Genomic DNA, 20,276 nt, shown 5'->3' with positions numbered 1-20,276 from the left:
AATTGACTTACATATTTACTTATTTCATAAACATAAGGATGGGCAACAAATTTAAAAATACATTATTTTATGTTTCAAAATAATTTATGAACTATATAAATTATATATAAATGATATATAGGTATAATTTATTGATAATACGTACATAATTATTGATCTGTAATAATTATTATAGTATGTATTATCTAAGATGCTTAGTTTAATATTTTTTATATAAGCTGTGCAATCTCTATGGCATTTTACCCAGTTAAACCATAGGTTATAACGTTATTAAAATTCCCGACTCTCATATCTATAAAAGTAGAAAGGTAGCGATTATAAGTATAATTTGCGTTTAAGTTACTTTTGGAGTTCTTTTGTTGATTTTTAAGTGTAATTAACGTGTCTAAGATTATTATTAACACTAACAATAATATTAAATAATGGACGATGAAGCCAGCTCTGATTTACAGGTATGTGTAAGAAGAGGTTATAGAATTCGGATCATATATTATAAGTACAATAAATTATTTTTATATTGTTATAGAAATGTTTATCAGATGGCCAAATGGATACCGACGAAGGTCCACTAATCAATGAAAATTCGAATGGTTTGTCACATTTATTGACTGACGGGGAATTCAGTGTTGACGCTGTGGTTGTTGACGAGTCGTCTGCGTCGAATCAGGCTTTTCTTAACGCGGTAGAACTGTCGGCGGGCAGCGTTGGCGATTATTTAGATAATAATACGGTGGGCTTTAACACCGATTCTTTCGATGTCGGCGACAATGCTGTCAACTTCCCCAGCGATTCTATGAATAACGTGCTTTCTGACGGAGACACTCGTTTGAGTGATACGTTCAAAACTACCTCTGATACTGATTTAGATCTCTCAGAGGCACCGAAGACTGAAACAGAGCCACCTAGTGAGCCAGATTTAAATAATGAGATAGAAAGTGAAGCAATTTCTGCTTCTTCTGAGGATGTGATAAAACATAACGACATTACTATGGAGACGACGCAAGATAACAATGACGAAATAACAAATGATATTCCTGAGAAAGTCAATTCATCAGAAGATGAATCTTCCAAGGTACTTAAGTTCTTTATTTCTTTATTGTATATTACATAATTTAGATTTATTAACTAGTCAAATATCATATGGTTTGTTAAATTATATTTAAGACAAACAGAATATTAAATGTCTAACAATACATTTAATATTCTTCCATGTGTAGAAATTATGGCCACATGACTTTTATCCAAGGAAAATTAGTCACTTTAAAAGTAAAGGGTAATCTTTGAAGAGGAAAATCTTAAAGGTACATTTACATACATGTTTCTTTGCCTATGAATAGGTAAGTTGTGAGAATTTATTATCAATTATTTGTTCTTGTAAATTCAATTATTGACAGAACTATATTTATTTTTAGCAATTAGAAAAAAAGAGTTCAGAAGATGAAATTTTATTTAGCAATAATAAAATACCTGATATGCAGGAAAATGTTACAAGAGAAAAAGAAGTTAAATTAGAAGATAGTGCAGCTTCCAAAATTGACTTAAACGAAAATACTGAAGAACAACAACAATTCACCAAATTACAACCTGATATTGAAAAAGAGGAAAATAAAAAGGTATTTCAAAGAGCATGGTCTTTACAATGGCATTTAAATTGTTAGCTTATAATAATTGCTTTTGCTTATTCCTTAAAAGAAGACAAGAGGCTAGAAATAAGTTAGTTAGCTAAACTAAAATGATACTTTTGAATTTCTATTTTAGGTATTTATTTTATCACTTATTCATCTATCTACTGTCACTGTGTATATATTATGTGCATGCTTTCTATCAGAGAATTATTTAGTATATATTTTTTTGTATTTAAACTTTTGTTCACAATGTATAATATTTCTTTTATATAACTGATGGATATTTTCCAGGGTCATTGTCAGTCTAAGTGTCATGATACTTTACAATTGCACGGAGTTTTGACAATTGTTACAGTTACATATCATTTTAGATATATAGCAATTTTAATGGACACTTCGAGACTGGTGTATAAAATATTCTTCTATTGTGATGCAATGTCAACATTATGATTAGCTTTATTGTGTATGATAATAATAATGTCATAAACTCAATGTTCTATATTGTAAGATAGATATTAATCATGTAGTAACAAAAATAATTAATTTTTATTATGTTTTTTTTTGTAATAGGTAGGTCGACCAGCAAATGGGCCACCTGATGTTAAGTGGTCACCATCGCCTATAGACATTTGCTCTGTTAGAAATATTAACCACCCCTTACTTCTCCAATGCGCTGCCACCAACCTTAGGAACTAAGATGTTATGTCCCTTGTGCCTGTAGTTACACTGGCTCACTCACCCTTCAAACACAACAATACTAAGTTCTGCTGCTTGGCTGCGAATATCTGATTTGTGGGTGGTACCTACCCAGATGGGTTTGCACAATACCCTACCTCCAAGTGTAATATAATCATATAAAAATAATATTTTTCACTTACAAAACATTTTTTTAAATAACAAATAGTGTTAAGGATTATTTTATTATAAACTTTTATTTTAAGGTGGGTGGTGCAGAAGAAACGGAAGTGGTGTCTGAAGATGAACTACCAGCAGTTCAAAAGCCAAGTGTAAAAGATGCAGAAAATGTCTCTGATGATGAGTTACCTGGACCCAAACCGGCAGAACTACCGGCCGATACAGAGGTTTTTTATTTCCTTCTTATAGGTAGTTTTTAACTGTTGCATTTGCTCGAAATAATTTCTCTACTATGTATATGTTGAAAAAGATAGATATGTTTCATTTAATATAAACTTTAGAATGGTAAATATAACTATATTGTAAGTGAACATTGTCATATACATTCAACATTTTATCTACAGGTTGTGTCTGAAGATGAACTGCCAGCATCAAAGAAGGAATCTCGAAAACGAAAAACTGGAGAAGAAAGAGATGGATATGACCCTGGTTCTCCAACATCTGAGGGTGAATCAGCGGGAAAAAAACAGGCAGTAGCTAAGGTAATTCATATATATTCCATTACTTTATATCAGAAAAGATAAATAATAAACAAAATTACTTTGCTGATGCCATGTTTTACTTAAACTTAAACAAATGTGTGATAAAAAATATATGTAATGTTACTTAATTGAAAATATAGTTATATATATCTTATTTGCAGAATGGCGAAAGCAAACCAGTGCCTTCTGAAAAGAGGTCATCAGTCGATGAAAAACCCAAAAAGAAGGCTCTCCCAGAACTTGACAAATACTGGAAGGTTGTCAATGATGACCCAACAGACTTTACAGGATGGACATATTTGCTACAATATGTTGATCAAGAAGTAAGAAAACAATTATATTGTTCTTATTGTATTAGTATGTAATTCAAGAACATTTTATATGGTTGAATGTACGAAATGATGACAAGCATTTGCTAATCTTATTGCTTTATGAAGCGATGAGAACTGAATTAAATGTAGATAGGCAAGGGCCAGCTGACGTGCAATGCTCGCGACTTGTGCACGACATGCCAAGGTTATGAAAGTGCTAACCCTGTCCCCTTTGCAGAGCGACGTGGAGGCGGCGCGGGAGGCCTACGACGCCTTCTTGTCGCACTACCCCTACTGCTACGGCTACTGGCGCAAATACGCTGACTATGAAAAGCGTAAAGGAAGTAAAAAGAAGTGTCTCGAGGTGAGTGCCGATACTGTAAGAATCGTAATAATATATTTAAGTTACATATATGGTGAGTTAAATAAGGATTAATTGATGATATTCATTATCAATGTGTCAAACATAACACTTGGATTTTGAATTGTTTTTAGTCCTAACCGGTATTGTGCAACTGTTTTTTTTCCCAACAGCGCTTCGAGGCCCGCGATGTTCGTAAGGCAAAGGCGTCAGTACGCACCGGAGAGCATTGTAACCGTCGCGTAGATATAGTTCTAGTGTTTAATCGCTCGTGGTGCATATTTTGTGATCCAGTGCTTACATTTATCATACTTTGACCTGTACACGCTCATGTATTGTAATATTGTTATTGTATTGAAGTGCGTTCTGTCGGGTACCGAGTGTAATGTAAGCGGGCGGGCGGCGGCGCGGCGGCGGCGGCGGGGACGGCGCGCTAGCTCCCACATTCGTAATTACATGACATATACAATGCTATTCAATTATTCCCTTGCTTCGCGGAGTCCCCGCGGCCCGAGGATGATGGTTAGCGCGTGTTGCAGGTGTTGGAAAGGGGGCTTAAAGCTATTCCGCTATCGGTCGACCTTTGGATTCACTATCTCAATCACGTTAAGTCGACGAGGACCGAAGACCACGTCTACATTCGGTCGCAGTACGAGCGGGCCATAGGTAAGAAACGTTTCGATATATACACGTACATTCACGTTCAGGTGTTATGATGTTTGTGATATGACCGTGTTGTGATATTCAGAGGCTTGCGGTCTGGAGTTCCGCTCGGATCGTCTTTGGGAGTCGTATATCAAGTGGGAAGCCGAGAACGGCTCTGCTTTGCAAGTCACCAACATCTACGATCGATTGCTATCCACGCCAACTCTCGGTTACACTTCGCATTTCGACAAGTAAGTAATATAATTATTTGTAAGTAATTTTTCTTTGTAAAATTCATGAACCGATAATAATTGAGTAAAAAACACCTGATAAAATTCATACTTTAAAGAAAGAATGATGAATAAAAATGATAAGCGAAACCGACTTCAGCTTCCAGGAGCATGTGATGTCGGAACCCGTGTCGGGGGCAGTGTCCCGCGCGGAGCTCGTGCGCCTGCGCGGGGAGGTGCGCGACGCCGCGCCCACGCAGCCCTCCCTCGACCTGCCGCCCGGGGAGGACGAGCCGCTCGACCACGTCGTAAGTGCAGACTAAACATTCAAATGGCGGAAATTGTACCTCCCTCGCACTAATCAATTTTTAATGTTTTTCGTTATTTGATATTCGTTGTACGTTCATATTTTATCGTGATATTTTTGACAGGCATCCGAAGAGGAGGCGCAGGCGATAAAGGAACGCATTATTGCCGCGCGTAGGAAAATACACAAAGCGACCGGCGAGGAGGTCGCCGCCAGGTGGACATTCGAAGAGGGGGTGAGGATATATTATATAATTTACTTGTTGGTTGCTTTTACTGGACGTCGATAATCAATTGATAATCTTTACTATCATTTTTAGATAAAGCGTCCCTATTTTCACGTGAAGCCATTAGAAAGATGTCAGTTGAAAAATTGGAAAGCATACCTAGAATGGGAGAAGCAAAACGGTTCACTCAAGAGAGCATTAGTACTACACGAGCGCTGCTTGATCGCGTGTGCCCTTTATGAAGAGTTTTGGATGCGGGTTAGTAAACAATTTAAGTTAAAATAAAAATAAGGCTAAGAGAGATTTTAAGTAAATATAATTTTGGATTACATTTTGAATCAATAAACTATCAAACTATGAAATGTATTAGCACTTATTGACAAAATATATTCACAAAAAATATTTATAGCGGTGTCTAAGACATAATGTTACTTATACTTACTTATACAATGTTGATTATCTAACAATAAATATTTTTGTATAGTTGATAAAGTTCCTAGAGGAGCGTATTCCGTCTGACCCCGAGCTGGTGGCCGTGGAGCGCGAAGTGCTGGAGCGAGCGTGCGGCGTTCACCATCTGGACAAACCTGACCTGCACCTGCACTGGGCCCAGTTTGAGGAAGCGCAGGGGAACGCCGGTCGTGCCGCTGAAATACTCGAGCGCATAGAGAAAACATGCCCTAACCTTGTGCAGATTCAATATAGGTAAGAGGTAGTGTTGGCTGGTTCAGACTATATTTGGCTTATAACTTTTTTTTTCTATTTAAACTTGCAATAATAATGTCCAATATAATTTTAGCATTACTTAGGTAATTGTTTTATGTCCAGGCGGATAAACCTAGAACGTCGTCGCGGTGACTACGACAAGTGTATTCAGTTATATGAAGCTTACATATCTTCAGCTAAGAATAAATCGGTAGCTTCGGCAATGGCGATTAAATACGCACGTTTCCTGTTTCACGTGAAGCAGGACAAACTCGCCGCCAGAAAGGCTCTCAATGACGCGATCGCAAAGGATCCCTTGAACGCTCGTTTGCATATGCAGCGTTTGGATTTAGCTCTCCATACGCCCGACACGCCGTACGAGGAACTCGAAGGTCGGTGTAAACATCAAATCGCAAATTAAAATAGTCACAATTTTCGTTTTATACAAGCTAATGGACTTTATTCATTTGGAGCGATGAACTAACTACGCTATCTGTATCCGCAATAGAATTGGTGATGAGTTACGAGAAGCAGGAGGGTGCGGAAGTGGAGACGTGCGCGGCGCTGGCGGTGCGACGGCGCGAGCTGGCCGAGGAGCTCGGGCCCGTGGCGGCCGCGCGCGCCGCGCACCTGCACGCGCGCGCCGCGCACAAGCACCTTCGCAAGCGAGCGCGCGCCAACAAGCACGACGCGCCGGCGCACCACCAGTAAATATGTGTTCTGCTATGGAACATTATCATAAATACGGTTTCATGATAGCTAAGTGAGATGTGCGTGATAATTTGTACTGACATTCAAAAATATTTGAAGGGCTTCGACCGATGGTTCCAAGAAGAAGGAGAGCTGCACGACGACGCCGAGCACCGCTACGACGAGCAGCACCAGTACGTACTATCAGACTCAGGCGGCGACCGCTCAGTCGTACGACCAGTCGTACGCGCAGCCCTACACGCCGCCCTGGGGCTACCAGCAGCCGCCGGGCCCATATCAGCACCATCCGCATCCCTGGCCGCAATATCCTAACTACTACTAGCGACGCCAGACTCTACGAACTTTGTTATGTCTAGCGATTACACTCAAGTGTATTTCTCATTACGCCACCGTATTTTATATCTTTATTAATGACTTAATCATAAGTATGAAAGATTACTTAAATTGTAAACAAAAATTTTATTTGAATATATTAAAAGCTGATTTCTATAGATGTATTTACAATAGCCTTTCTCGGTTTACAATTAACTCGATAGTTTTGCTGTCTGAAAATATTACTGTACTTGCTAGTACTACATTCATCACTTCATTTGGCAACGCCGGACGAAGATTTTGATGAATATCTTAATCATGTGCTAACTCGTACAATTATACGACGGTTTATGTCCATGTGTAAGCCGCACTTATTAAAATGTATTATATAAATACTCGGCGCTTATTTCCTAAATTAAATGAAACGAAATTAATGTAGTGGCTGTTAAACAGATATAATAGGTAAATAAAATGATAATAGGGAGATGTAATGTTTTTCAATAAAATACTTTTTCTAATTTGCTAATTACACGAAATATTTTAAAATAAGCTATGTGTCACGTGTTATAGATTCCAAATAAAACATGAATGAAATTATTAGATAACTTTTATTTAACACCTCTCAAATAATGTTCTTGCTATAAAAAGCTTATGCTATTATTGAAAGACGCATTGAAAAAGTATTTACAACTTTAATTACATAAAATTCGACAACGTGTTATTATATTTCAAAATTACTATTGATTTTATAATTTATAAATCTTAACTAACTTCAAATTATAACATAATCTTAGAATATAAATGCACTAAGTATATATTTTACGCGCACTTCACTATTTTTTTATAAATATAATAAAATTGTTCTTTCACTTGTTTATATTTCCTGTTGGTATTTAAATTTAAATAACTGTTTATGTTTTTATTGTACATGTTTCAACACTATACAGTTTTGTAACGTTATTCGTAACGAATGTTAACGTCTATTCTACAACGAATAAACTCAGATCATCCATATTGGATCTAACCAGAGATCAAATCCGCATCCCGCAGATTTACATTAATCTCCATCACGAACAAGCAGCTTTGGCTGCTTTGATAGCTAAAACAAAAAATATTAGTTAATTAAAATTTTTAAACAGTAAAATTAATCGAAACATAAAATCTGTATTAAAATGGCGTTTTAAATGTCGTAACTTTGACGATATTTAAAACGCCATTATTTCATCTATAGAAAAATTTGAAGCAAAACTAAAGTGGATATAAGCTGTTAAATAGAATACTGTTGTATTATATTTTTTCATAAATAGCTTTGTATTCAGTTGAAAGTTTGAAGAACAAACAATTATATATAAATATATAACGATATATTTAAATTTCAAAATGTAATGGATAAATTATAGGATTTATGAAATTATAGTCTTCACTAGAGTAAAAACCATCATAATATTTATAGTTGGATGTTCGTATAAATATTATAATGGATTTTACTCTAGTGAAAGGGGTCACAAAACAGGACAAAAAATTTTGGGGAACATTGCAGTCAATATTAAGACATAAATATTACAATTACAAAAGAAAGTTTTACTTCAAAAAATTTTTTAAATCTTAGAATTTTTTAAAGTCAAAATTTATTTACCCTCTCGTTCCTTGCGTCGCAGTTTTTTACGTCGGCGATCAATGGCAGCCAGTTCAGCTTTCACAGAGTGGTATGCTTTGCGTAGATCAGCCAGCCGCGACGTCAGCACATTTATACGAGTTTGACAATCCCAGGAAGGGTCTACAATTAAGTAATTATATTAATGCTTGCAAATGTATGTATAGTCTATTCTAACTAGAACAGGAGAACCAATAAACAATATTTGGCATCCAATTGACGATATATTGCTTGTCGAGAGCCTGAATAATCAATCATATGCATGAATTTGATAAGTTTATTGATTTGAAAAGTAAGGTGGGTTAATCAATAACAGTTTTTAATTAATAATGTAGCAGAGCTAGTAGCAAATTGAGAACAATATGGTTAAGGTTTTTTTTTGGGTTAAGTTTAGTTTATCTTTACTCCTACTTTGATCGGAAAAGGCTGTAGTGAAATTTGCGTTAACGAACCATTTTATTTAATCAAAAGAAAAGTTACATCTCGGGATCGTGCCTCTCTCTAAAGTAGTAAAGAAATACTTGAAATTCATAAAACACTAGCTATTCTTATAGAAAACGGTGAGTTTAAAAGCGTTTTATCTCAAAACTTATAATAATGTTATATATTAAGTATTGCGATATTAAATTACAAACCAGGTATTGTAACATCTACTATGGGTTTTATTCCTACAAATATAATAATACAATAGTAATAGCAAATATTTATCAAATATAATATTTAATAATCAAGCAATAGAATATATGTTGTGACTCACCGAGGTCGACGTAGAAGTTGTACTTGAGCGCGTGCGGCGCGTGCGGCGCGTGCGGCTCGTCGGTGTCGCGGCGGGCGCGGCGCGCGCGCGTGCGGCCCGCGCCCGACGACTCCGACGCCTTGCGCGAGCGGGCGCTGCCTGCGGAACGACAGCCTATTTGTTAATGTCTATTGTTGTCTATTTTGTCTTTTGTGGAATTATTTCTGATCTTATTAAACATACATTCATCCATACGCGTGATTTATTTGTTTGTATGTTTGAGTCATGTTAATGAATAAATCAGGTTCAAATTATAATTTTCAGATAAACAATAAATTGATGATAAGACAGACCATGTGGCTTGTCGATATCGAGGGCACAAACATCTTGTGCGTGATTGTCTTCTTCATCTTCCTTTCTATCCGAAGGACTGTCTCTTTCTGATATTCGCCTCTCTCTGAAAATAAATTAAATATGATAAATTACCAAATATAAAAATAGTTAATATTATTTTACTAACTTAAATTAACCAAGTACCAGTTTACTTCCCGACACAGACAGTCCCGAAAAGAGAGAATAAGCCCAGACTCATACGCCAACTAACAGACGTTGATACTCTTTTATTTGAGAAGAACAATGAGTGTAATCTATATCAGGGCTGTCCAGTGTCCAATCCAGATACTTTCCTGGACCAGTAAAAATTACTACATTTACTAGATGGAAACATAAAGGTACTCTCAATTTTTGGTAAAAAAATATGGGAATTAAAAATGCAAAGATATAATCTCCTAATCCTTTAAAATCTACAAAATACTGCTTAAATTCAATAATTACTTTGTCGGTGTATTTTAGGTGGTCAAAAAAGTTGCATCATTCAAAACAATTTATCTACTATCTACACACGTGATATTGGCGTTTGCGGTAAATAAAAAATGGTGGATCGGCCCTGCTTTGGACCGCCGTGTTAAGTATTATATATGACGTTATTTGTGAGTTTAATTTTCTTAATCTTAGATGGATAAAGAAAATTGAAACATTGAAATTCAGAAGGATTAAAAGAGAAGCTTGCAGGCTAAAATTTCTAGTCAACAGATACTACATAAATAAGTGATGATACTACCTATGCGGCGAGAGGTCGAGGCTGCTGTCGGGTGTGGTGGGCGGAGTGTTGTCGAGCAGCGCGCGGCGCCGCGACCAGTCGTCGTCCCCCGCTCCGCCTGCCGCCCCCGCGCCCCCCGCGCGTCCCTCTCCCGCCTCTGCCGCCCCCGCTGACCCGCGACGTTCCTCCGCTGTACAACAGTTACAAAACATACTTTAGTCGAGGCGAAATACAAGCACGTTGGAATTTTAGTTTAAAAGCCACTATAGGTCTATCGACCTAAATTTGCGGATACATATTAGGAAAGGCGCTGCTGAGTGATAATATGCTTACTTATTAATGTCGGGTCATCAACTGAAGCAGCTTGACGGGATAAGCTTACTTAAAACGTACCTTCGCCTGGACATTTACTACAGGAACGGGAGTTTACTTTCTTACTAAACATATTCGTGGCATATAAATACCGGTTCGTCATGAATTATATCATGTTTTAATGAATATTTATATTTTCGAATTTTGGAATGATTAGCAACGAAATCAGATTTATTCAGGGAAGGTGGCGCGGACGTTACGATAAAATGGAAAACTTACTCTTATGGTTATGCGTGTTGTGCGAGTGCGAGTGCGAGTGCGAGTGCGCGTGCTGCGGCGCGCAGGCGAAGGGCAGGTGGTGCGCGCGCGCGGGCGGCGCGGGCTCGGCGTCGGGCGCCGGCGAGCCGGGGATGGTCTCCTCGCACAGCAGCAGCGACACGCAGCCGTCGTCCTCCGCGCCCGCAGTGCTCACGCGCACCCCGCCCGCTACCACAACGTTGGCGCCTAGGTATTGCTTTGCTTTAGTGGTCCGATGTTGCGGTCATCGATATAGACATTTTGATGATTTTACGTTAAACTAATTCTTCAAATTCAACAGTTGTAAAATGTAACTCATCAAATATAACTCACTGTGTTTTCGTTCATTCTTACAAGCGTCTTCGAGCATGAGCAGCGATTCCCCGGCGCTCCATTCTCCCGGAGATTTCCCGGCATGTAAAGCTCTCGCCGCGGCATTTTGAGTCCTTCCAGCAATGACCGCCACGGTTGTACCATTACTGCTACCTCCACTGTTACCGCTGCCACTGCCCCACTCGTCCACGGCCAATTTGTCAATTATCAACCTTTATTGTTTAAAACGATCGAGATTAGGTTGCTTTTTATCAACACGTTAATTATACACTAAATCAAATCAAATGATAACATAGAACTAATATAAAATTTTAGATACAGGTGGCACGTATTATACACGAAAGGATAATAGAAGGAAGTATTAACCTTGTTGAGAATAAGTTAAGTATTAACGTTAATGATAGTCCTAATTAATATTGAACAACGTACTGTTACTGTACTGTACTGAATTATTTAAGTATATATATTTTTTTACATGTTCATACCTTCTGTCGGAATCATCTGAATCACTCGATTCGCTGCGATCTTCCGGCGGGAAAGGTGGTAGGGGAATGCTGGCCGCTACTACAGATTGATTGATTTGACTGGATAGCTTCTGTATAGTATCACTTAAAACTTTGTTTTTCCCGGGAGCACTAAGTGGCAAATCGGCTACACTTTTTCTCCTTTCTAATATATTTAATGGGCTCTGTAGCCTCGGTGGCGTTGGTTCTTTAGGTTTCACTTTCTTAACTTCTGATATATCACGTTTCACATCCGTTAAATTAGAAGGTTCCCCGAATATGGAGTCGATAGCTTCGGCTGGACTATAGCGTCGGACGGGGTCGAGTTTAGTCAAAGGTTTCAGTAATTCAGGTATACTCGAAGGCCGTTTTATTTCCACTGTTGTAGGTGACAATTTATCATCAGTCTTAATATCTTTCTTTGGCGTTTCCGGCCGATCTTCTACGGGCGGAGGGGACATAGACAATCTCTTAGCACTATTGATGGCTTTAAGTAGTTTTTCAGCAATTTTTGGCCCCTCAGATTGTAATAAAAATGCAGGGGGTGGTTCAGGTAAAACATCGATTCGGGCGGGACTGTCGGGCTCTGATTTATCTTCCTCCGTATCGATTAGCGGACTAGAAGGTGGCTCCATTTTTGATATAGTCATATCAGGAGCGGGGTCTAATTTTTCGATTCTTATTTTTGGAGGCTCTTTATCTTTGGGTTCTACATTTGGAAGCGGAATAGCCATAATGTTTTCTTCAATTGCTTTTTCATTAATTTCGCACTGAACTATTTTCTCGTCTTTAATAATTTGCTCATCCTTTTCTACTTCAATATCTTCGGTGGTGACGGTAGCCACAGGAGGAATTACAATGAGAGGTTCTGATTTTATCTTCGGAGGAGGAGTGGAAGGAGGTTCCGGTATGGATTCCAATGGAGGTATTTCTTTGAGGATAGCTATGGCATCATTAACTTCTTTAGTCAAATCAGGATTTTTCGGTTCTTCTATTACTGGCTCTGGAGATTTTTCTTTTTCTATAGCTTGCAAAATTGGACTTGGTTCCCTTTTCTCCTCTTTTATTACTTCCTCGGGCTCATCTTCAGATGATTGTTCATCATCAGCTGGACTATCCGGTGAATCGTCTATTAGCTGTCGAAGTTTCGAAACCTTACTTTTTTTCGAATATGTCTCTTGATTTTTAGCTGGTGTAAATCCTTCGAATATTGGCCCAGAACTGCCTTCACCCGGAAGGGAGTCGTCATCGAGAGAGAACAGCCCGTCTTTAGAGTCATCTTCAGGACTTTGTCGACCTGGTACATCTCGAGTTGACCCAAAATCCCTGAACGGCGAAAGAGATGGAGATCTAAAAGAGGATGGTCGTGGCCTTAATGGGTCTTCAGATATTTCTTCGCTTAATGATTTGGACAAGGTTGACGTATACTTGCTTGGAGAAATGTCATCGAATATACGATGAGTTCTTTTCTTTTTTTCGTCATGCAATTCCAACTCAAAGGGTTCTGGCTCTTTAAATTCATAAACATCCTCTGGTTGTTTATCAGGTCGTGAGGGTTCAGATGTTTGGCTAGTGGAAAGTGCAGGACTCATAATAGCGTCTTTTTGCGTAATTTCTGTTTTAATAGTTTCATCTGCTTCTTGTTTTACTGAATGTAATCCTTTGAGTTCTGATCTAATTTCATTTAGATCGTAATCGCGGCCTTGATGCTGATGTCCACTGAGAGTTGTGCGAGGCTTCTTAGCTGGAGAGGTCGCTAACGGTGTAGATACAGTCCTTACTGGTCGTTTTCTTGGTTTACTCGAGCTGCTGCTGTCACTTGACTTTTGATCTTTCGATCTAGATGGATCTGAACAAACAAGAATCATTTTAAGTTGTATAATGGTTAAACTAAAAAATCAAGTACACCAAACCATAAAATAAATAACAAAAAAAAAAAAAAACACAACAGATGCTTACTTTTAACATTTGATTTATCATCGGACTTTTTAGGTGGTCTTTTAACACTTGTGTCACTATCAGAGTCACTATCGGTGTCGGATCGGGCTGAAGACTCTGAAATCAGCACTAATAATAGCAATATCGCTTTAGAGTACTATTAAATTTAAGTACCAAAATTACAAAATGAATTAAAAAATACCTTCTGTTCTTTTGCTCCTGACTCGTCTATTTAGATTCGTCATCTGTAACAAATTATTTTTTATTATTTTACAGTTCTGAGTTGTAAAAGAACTCAGATCTGTTAGTATATTAAAAAAACGGTTCGTTTTAGTTATGGATAGTAAAACTGACTAATGTAAATATTACAATTGTACTATAATAGTACAATTTAATGTTTAAGATTTTTTCTGTCATATTTTGAACTCGAAAAATATATTCTACTATACGTTATTCTTAGCCTACTGATCCGTAATTAGCTTTAGGCAATGGTAGTTTCTAAATTATCCTTTGAAACAGTTCTATTTTACATATAAATAACCCATCTTTTTTTAATAAAGTAACCGGGTTTTAGTATGGTAAAAAGCGGTTAAAAGACCCATGTAAGGTACTTGAAATTATCATAGCATTTGAAACTTCCTAGCATTATTTATCTTTTTTGTTTTTTTGTATAACTATGTCGTTCGCGCCTTTGGTTTAATTACCAGGAAACCAGCAACACAATCTAAATTTTAAATTTGTATTACTGTAATTGTCTAATAAAATTTGTTACATTTTGGTGTAATGGATTACTGAATATAGACCTTCTTGTTGCGCGCCTCGTGCTGCGTGACGTTGAGCGCGATGCGCTCGGGCTTGATCCACTCGTCGTAGCGCGTGTTCCAGCCCGTGTAGTGCACGCGCAGCCCGTCCGCCGACACCTCGATCACCTTCGCCTCGTACGTCACCTCCACGTTCAAAAGTATCCATTTAATAAGCATAGCCTTGTAACGAGCGTATTCTGAGCTTTTATAAACTAGATGTAAGTTATCATCGAACGGGGGTCGCTTGTACGACATACGTCGACTTTTCTCATTTAGATCAAACATAAATAAGTAATAATTCCACTTAATCTATAAAAAACTTTTACTTAATCGATGGGAAAATTTAACAATTTTATAAGGCAATCAAAGGTGAATATTTACCTTTGACTCTGATTGTGTGGGTCCGTAGTAGACCTTTAACTTATCGCCTACTTGAGCCTCTACATTGGCGCCTCCGGAACGTGTCGATTCATTCATCGACGGCCTGTGAATAATAAACATAATGCTATAGAAATGTGATATTCGCTCACATATAATAATTTATTATCGTATAATTATAAACCGTATATTCCTCAGAACCTTCATTTATTTTGCTAAATACCCAAAGATAAGACTTTTTTATAAATATATATATATATATATAATATCTCTTACTCTGTAGTCTTTCTTTTCCGAGGTCTCTTGCTACTGTTCGATGCGATGGTGTTGCCGCTACTCGCAGAGTTGGCGCTTTGACTTCTACGGCTTTGCATTTTCTTTGTTAGTCCACACCTACAAAGAGAGGATTTAGTGAGCTAGGCATGGACTTTGTGAGACTCCTTGCTAGCATTTCACCGACGGCAGGCGTACGCAGCGCTTGCAGAGCGAATGAGTCTACGTCGAATATTATTATACTTTTTTCAAGCTTTTATAAATAGTTAACCGAAAAAAAACACCATTTAAGGAAACAGTTTGTAATACATAAAAATAACTTATTTTATCGAATTATAGGAAACTAAGAAAAAGTGTATCTTTATAACGAATCGTCGTTCGTGTTACCTCGATGCTCGCCCAGAACTGTCACTGTCGGTGGAGACGTTGGGCCGACGCGACGGGCGCCTGATGCTGCTCGAACCTTCACTTACTGGAAAATCTTCAGGTTAATTCAATTCAATTTCAGCAGCGTTAAGTAAAAAAAATTATAACGATGGTTTTGGCTTAAATAAATTTAATTTATAATAAAAAGTGAAACAAATTGATTCCTTTTAAAATATGAATCATTTAAAACATACATTTAGAAGACAAAGTTTTCCTCTTAGGCGTGCGCTTCTCATGGGACTCCATCTTAACAGGAGGCAAGCTACGAGTCTTGGACTGTGAGCGTGGCTTAATGACTCCTTTTTCTTCACTCGTGGTTGAGCTCTTGTCTTTATCCCTTTCTTTTTCCTTTTCTTTCTCTTTTTCTTTTTCCTTTTCCTTCTCCTTCTCCTTTTCTTTTTCCTTTTCCTTTTCCTTATCTTTCTCCTTCTCTTTGTCAACTCTATAAAAGGTACATGTTATTTATTTTAAAGGTATTTAATTTTTACAACATAATATTTAGTTATTTGTACAATTACTTAAATATCACAAAAAGATATATAGAATTAGAATATCATCCTGAATTTTAGCAAGATATCATTCTCGCGAATTCTTACTTTGGAGTGGTAATAATGAGGGGCTGGTTGTCAGCGCTGTCATCCTCGTCGCTCGCGCGCGGCTTCTCTTTTTTCTCTATCTTCTCTATTTTTTCTTCCTTCTCACTCTTATCACTCTTTTCTGTTTCACTCTTATCAGAATCTTTGTCTTTTAAACGCTGTAATCAAAGAAAATGTATAAAAATAAACAGTACTCTTAAAAGCGAATCAACCACAACATGATTTTGCTTCTGAAGTAACAATTAAACCTAATGATCATCACATACGACAATATTTTTTGTGGAGTATATTTCGAAGCATTTTTAAAGTATGCTCTATATCGAAAATTTCTAATTCATAACATTGCAATCTGAGGAGTGGAGTGGAGGAGAGGGGTGGAGTATACCTGCGCGGGCGGGGTGGGCGTGCTGGGCGCGGCGGGCGGCGCGGGCGAGGCGGCGGCGCCGGCGGCGGGCGGCAGCTTGTCGCGGTCGCGGATGAGCGAGCGGCCGGCGGGCGGCGTGCGAGCGCCGCGCGGGTGCGCCACCAGCGTCACGCCCAGCTTGCGGTAGAAGTCCTCGAAGCTGTGCAGGAATCTGTGCAACATTTGATCAAATTTATTTTTTACAGTATATTGGATGCCAAAACTTTTCATTAGCGTCTCGCATTTAATTATTGTTGGTAAATGTGATATAAGTCGCTACTCACTTTTTGTAAGCCTGTTTGCACAGATTGGTGATACTTGTTGTGACGGGGTGGAATCCCATTTTATCTGCTATTGTCTTCCATTGATTTTGGTTTGTTACTCTATTGTAACCACCTAATTTTTGAACAACCTGAGAAATAAATATAATCTTTTAATATTACATTTAACTAGATATACTTATGCGATTTTACAATACTGAACATTCTTATAAGTCTTTGAGAAATTCAGTAGTAAGTTATTCCACCAAAAAGTTTTATTACATTTATACACTTACTCTAAACAGCCGATACAAATCAATGTCTCTATTGGCGATGGTTGGGTTACGATTGAGTGGAGTGCCTCGATCGTCCATAAACTTGTACAGTTGTGCCACAAAATGGTCCTTTTCTTCACGCGGTTCATCATCAGAACTCTGTTTAACAATATTTAAGTTTCAATATAAATTTAAGCAAAATAATGCAAGATTATAATTAATGATTTCATTTATTTGCTACCTTTCAATTAGTCTACATATAGTATTATAATTAAAATTAATGTTAAGGGAAACAAGATCGAGTTAAATTTTGTCTATTAAAAAAACAATACAGAATACTAAATACATATAATTATATAATATTCAAATGACAATATTCTTATATAAATAATCTTAATCTCGGTATGATTACTCACGTCGTCAGAGGTATTGCGCGGCTCGTTGAAGAGCGCGTCGCGGTCCCAGTGCGGCGGCAGTACGGCATGGTTGAGGTACTGCAGGGCCGCCTCCACGCCCGACCATTCCAGTGGCGCAGAGCCTTTCCGGAACTCACGCGCCTCCTTCTTAGGGACTGTGTAACTGAAATTTTATAATTGAATGAACGATACAATGAAATTCACTTGCGTAAATTACAATAAAATACTAGTTCTTATATATTAAGTATATTCATTAAATCCAATTTTGCAAAATCCAATTGTTAGTTATGTATAAAAAATTCAAACTTTAACATACTATCTGCCATCTTTGAAGGATCTCACGAGATAGTCTTCTTTAACTTTGATCTGTGCAGTGGGTGCTACTACTAGCGCAGGGAAGGCGGGCTGATGAGGCCTGCGTCGTTCCGCACCGCTTGCCGCTTCTACTAGCACCACACGTCCAACGTGAGGCTCACGTTCCGCGCTGTCTGCTTTCATGCGGCGAGTGGTTCCTTCGCCCTCACTTTCTTCGGATCTGTGGTAAATAACAAATAATTTTTATGTATAATTATTAGTAAGCCTAGAAAAATCCTAGTTCTAATATTATTCAATTATTTTGATTCCATTAAATAATATAATCTAGTCTTTACCCAAAAAATACATTTCACTAAAACATCACCATACATGAAGGTGTCAAATTAAAAGTGTGTGTTGAACTTTAATCTTGCACACAATAAATTAAGGGAGAACTTTAGAAAACTAGATTTAATTTGTTTTAGTACATATTCTATTTGCAATCATTTCACATATAATAACTTACTGTGCCCTTCCTCTACGTCCTCTTCTACCAGCTATAACTGGTGTTGAAAAATGCTCTGGATGTGTTAATGGTAATTGATCTAATGTTTCACTTTCATTAAAATGTCGCCCACTCTTCAAGCATAATGCGGAACGTCGTAATGTAGTTATGTCGCCATCGTCAAACACTAAAAAATTAATAATACATTCCCATTATTCATAAATAAAATAGGTCATAAATAATATGTAAAATCTACAGATCTTTGTATGTGTTTATGTAAGTAAAGAGCTTGAATATTATTTTCTATGAATGAAAAACCTTTGAACATGAATGATTTATAAATAAATTGTATTATCTCTAGTACTCACCAACAGTGTACTGGCTACAGTCCTGTATCTTTGTAATAACAGCTTCCATTGCTTCTTTTTTAGGGTCCTGTTTTACCTCCACTGTGCTGCCCACCCTTAAAGTACCCTTGATGACATCATCATTCACTGTTGTTATACCACCTGCTTTTAATGTTACCTAAAACAATTAGAATTAACAGCATCATGATACTATATTTTATAATGTTACAGATGTTTTAATTACAAAATAATAAAAAAAACTATTGGTAATCATTTTCATCTTGATCACATCAAATTATTATTTTATAAATGATTGAAATGATTTTTTATATTCCAAATATAATTTGTCTTCTAATCATTTATGAATAACATAACTACTGATAGAAACCTAAAAAATCAAACCCATATTCATGCTATAACAAAAACAAGTTTTTTTTTTTCCTTTTTCAATTTGGACTTCTCAATATTTACCAACTATTCCATATTTAATATAATAATGAAACATATGTTCTCTTACCTTACATTTAATGTTACGAACAACTTTCTTAATCTTGGCCTCACAGAATGCTCCTTTATATTTGGCACTCACATCAGTACCCACTGGTAAAAATGGGGGATCATCACCTTGCTTGTATGGAAATAAACACATTATAAGAAACATTTTCCAGTAATAAGAAAAATTTACAACTAGACAAATCTTACTTACCATTCTGAGCTAATTTACAATAATCTTAATTCCTGTTTATTAAACTATTAAAAAAACCTGAAAAAGAGGATTTCACCGTGAAATTTGTTGATGAATCGTAAAAACTTTATGATACGTAATAGCAATTAATATCGGTAATATCTATCCTTATGTATGAACATATAGTATAAACGTTTTAGTAGGATTGAAATGGTATTAGGCATTATTTTGTGTTGTAACTAAAATTTTAGAGCCTATCCAAAGTGAATGCGCGGTATTAATGAGTTTGTGACAAAACATTGTAAGGTTTTGTTGGCGAAATTATATTTACCAGAATTAAACACATCTATATTAACACTACAATAATATTCATTGTAATAACTAAATACAATAAACACTGTTTAGTTCTTGTAATACAACAATAAGAGCACCATTTTCGTTTCCGAAATGAAAATGACAAGAAGATTGAAGTTGTCGACACTGATGCCAACACCTAGACATCAGAATGTTTTACACTTTTTTTAATTTCACATAAAAAATATGTGTGAACTAAATTTTATCATTTTATAATATTTTATGTATAAATATATTTAATAGGAAATTTTATTACTTAATGAAAATATTTTTGTTTCGAGGTCCAAATAGTTTTTGGACAAAACTAGTTATGAAATAAATTCAAAAATTTTGAGTCTAAACGTTAAAATGTCCCTTAGGCCTCAATAATAATATTTCATAATTTGTAGCTTACAAAAATATTTTAAGTTGCACAGTAATATATGATATCAAATTTGAATCTTAATTGGATGCTTGTTTACTCAAAGTTATTGATATCATAAAATTTTTAGAGATTTACAAAATTATAAAGTTTTGCAATCATGATAACACAGTGAATATCCGAGTCTTTTTGTTTTTA

At 36.7% G+C, this 20,276-nt stretch overlaps 2 protein-coding genes across 7 annotated transcripts; one reads left to right on the top strand and one right to left on the bottom strand.

The window, feature by feature from the left end:
• The first annotated feature begins 238 nt into the window (after positions 1-238).
• Positions 239-7,427, top strand: LOC113399359 (pre-mRNA-processing factor 39). Of its 4 annotated transcripts, XM_026638471.2 has the most exons (17): positions 246-452; positions 527-590; positions 867-1,072; positions 1,413-1,613; positions 2,567-2,707; positions 2,885-3,022; positions 3,184-3,345; positions 3,572-3,697; positions 4,234-4,360; positions 4,443-4,590; positions 4,730-4,877; positions 5,001-5,111; positions 5,196-5,360; positions 5,587-5,807; positions 5,931-6,199; positions 6,316-6,514; positions 6,618-7,427. In XM_026638471.2, exons 1-17 carry the CDS (start codon positions 423-425, stop codon positions 6,838-6,840), a joined length of 2,679 nt encoding a protein of 892 aa, XP_026494256.2. In that variant the 5' UTR covers positions 246-422; the 3' UTR covers positions 6,841-7,427. The 4 variants fall into 4 exon arrangements, with proteins under 4 accessions (XP_026494255.2, XP_026494256.2, XP_064074007.1 ...); XM_026638470.2 differs by having other exon boundaries at positions 239-452; positions 527-1,072; XM_064217937.1 differs by lacking the exon at positions 527-590 and having other exon boundaries at positions 291-308.
• On the bottom strand, positions 7,420-19,845 carry LOC113399358 (AT-rich interactive domain-containing protein 4A-like). 3 transcript variants are annotated; one of them, XM_026638466.2, is made up of 26 exons: positions 19,695-19,845; positions 19,385-19,441; positions 19,196-19,306; positions 18,700-18,856; positions 18,353-18,518; positions 17,849-18,067; positions 17,533-17,695; positions 17,138-17,275; positions 16,866-16,993; positions 16,564-16,753; positions 16,179-16,336; positions 15,777-16,024; positions 15,544-15,628; positions 15,160-15,276; positions 14,887-14,989; positions 14,506-14,649; positions 13,905-13,947; positions 13,724-13,831; positions 11,747-13,613; positions 11,262-11,473; positions 10,911-11,135; positions 10,341-10,509; positions 9,574-9,677; positions 9,242-9,379; positions 8,467-8,607; positions 7,420-7,929 (listed from the first exon to the last, which is right to left on the bottom strand). In XM_026638466.2, exons 2-26 carry the CDS (start codon positions 19,385-19,387, stop codon positions 7,898-7,900), a joined length of 5,169 nt encoding a protein of 1,722 aa, XP_026494251.2. In that variant the 5' UTR covers positions 19,388-19,441; positions 19,695-19,845; the 3' UTR covers positions 7,420-7,897. The 3 variants fall into 3 exon arrangements, with proteins under 3 accessions (XP_026494251.2, XP_064074006.1, XP_026494254.2); XM_064217936.1 differs by having other exon boundaries at positions 10,911-11,117; XM_026638469.2 differs by having other exon boundaries at positions 13,724-13,819.
• Between the last annotated feature and the right edge of the window lie 431 nt (positions 19,846-20,276).

This window comes from Vanessa tameamea, chromosome 19 (assembly GCF_037043105.1).
Source record: "Vanessa tameamea isolate UH-Manoa-2023 chromosome 19, ilVanTame1 primary haplotype, whole genome shotgun sequence".
NCBI classification, from domain to species: Eukaryota; Metazoa; Arthropoda; class Insecta; order Lepidoptera; family Nymphalidae; genus Vanessa; species Vanessa tameamea.
Note: the sequence above shows the minus strand (reverse complement) of the source record. Positions and strands in the feature narration are given on the sequence as shown.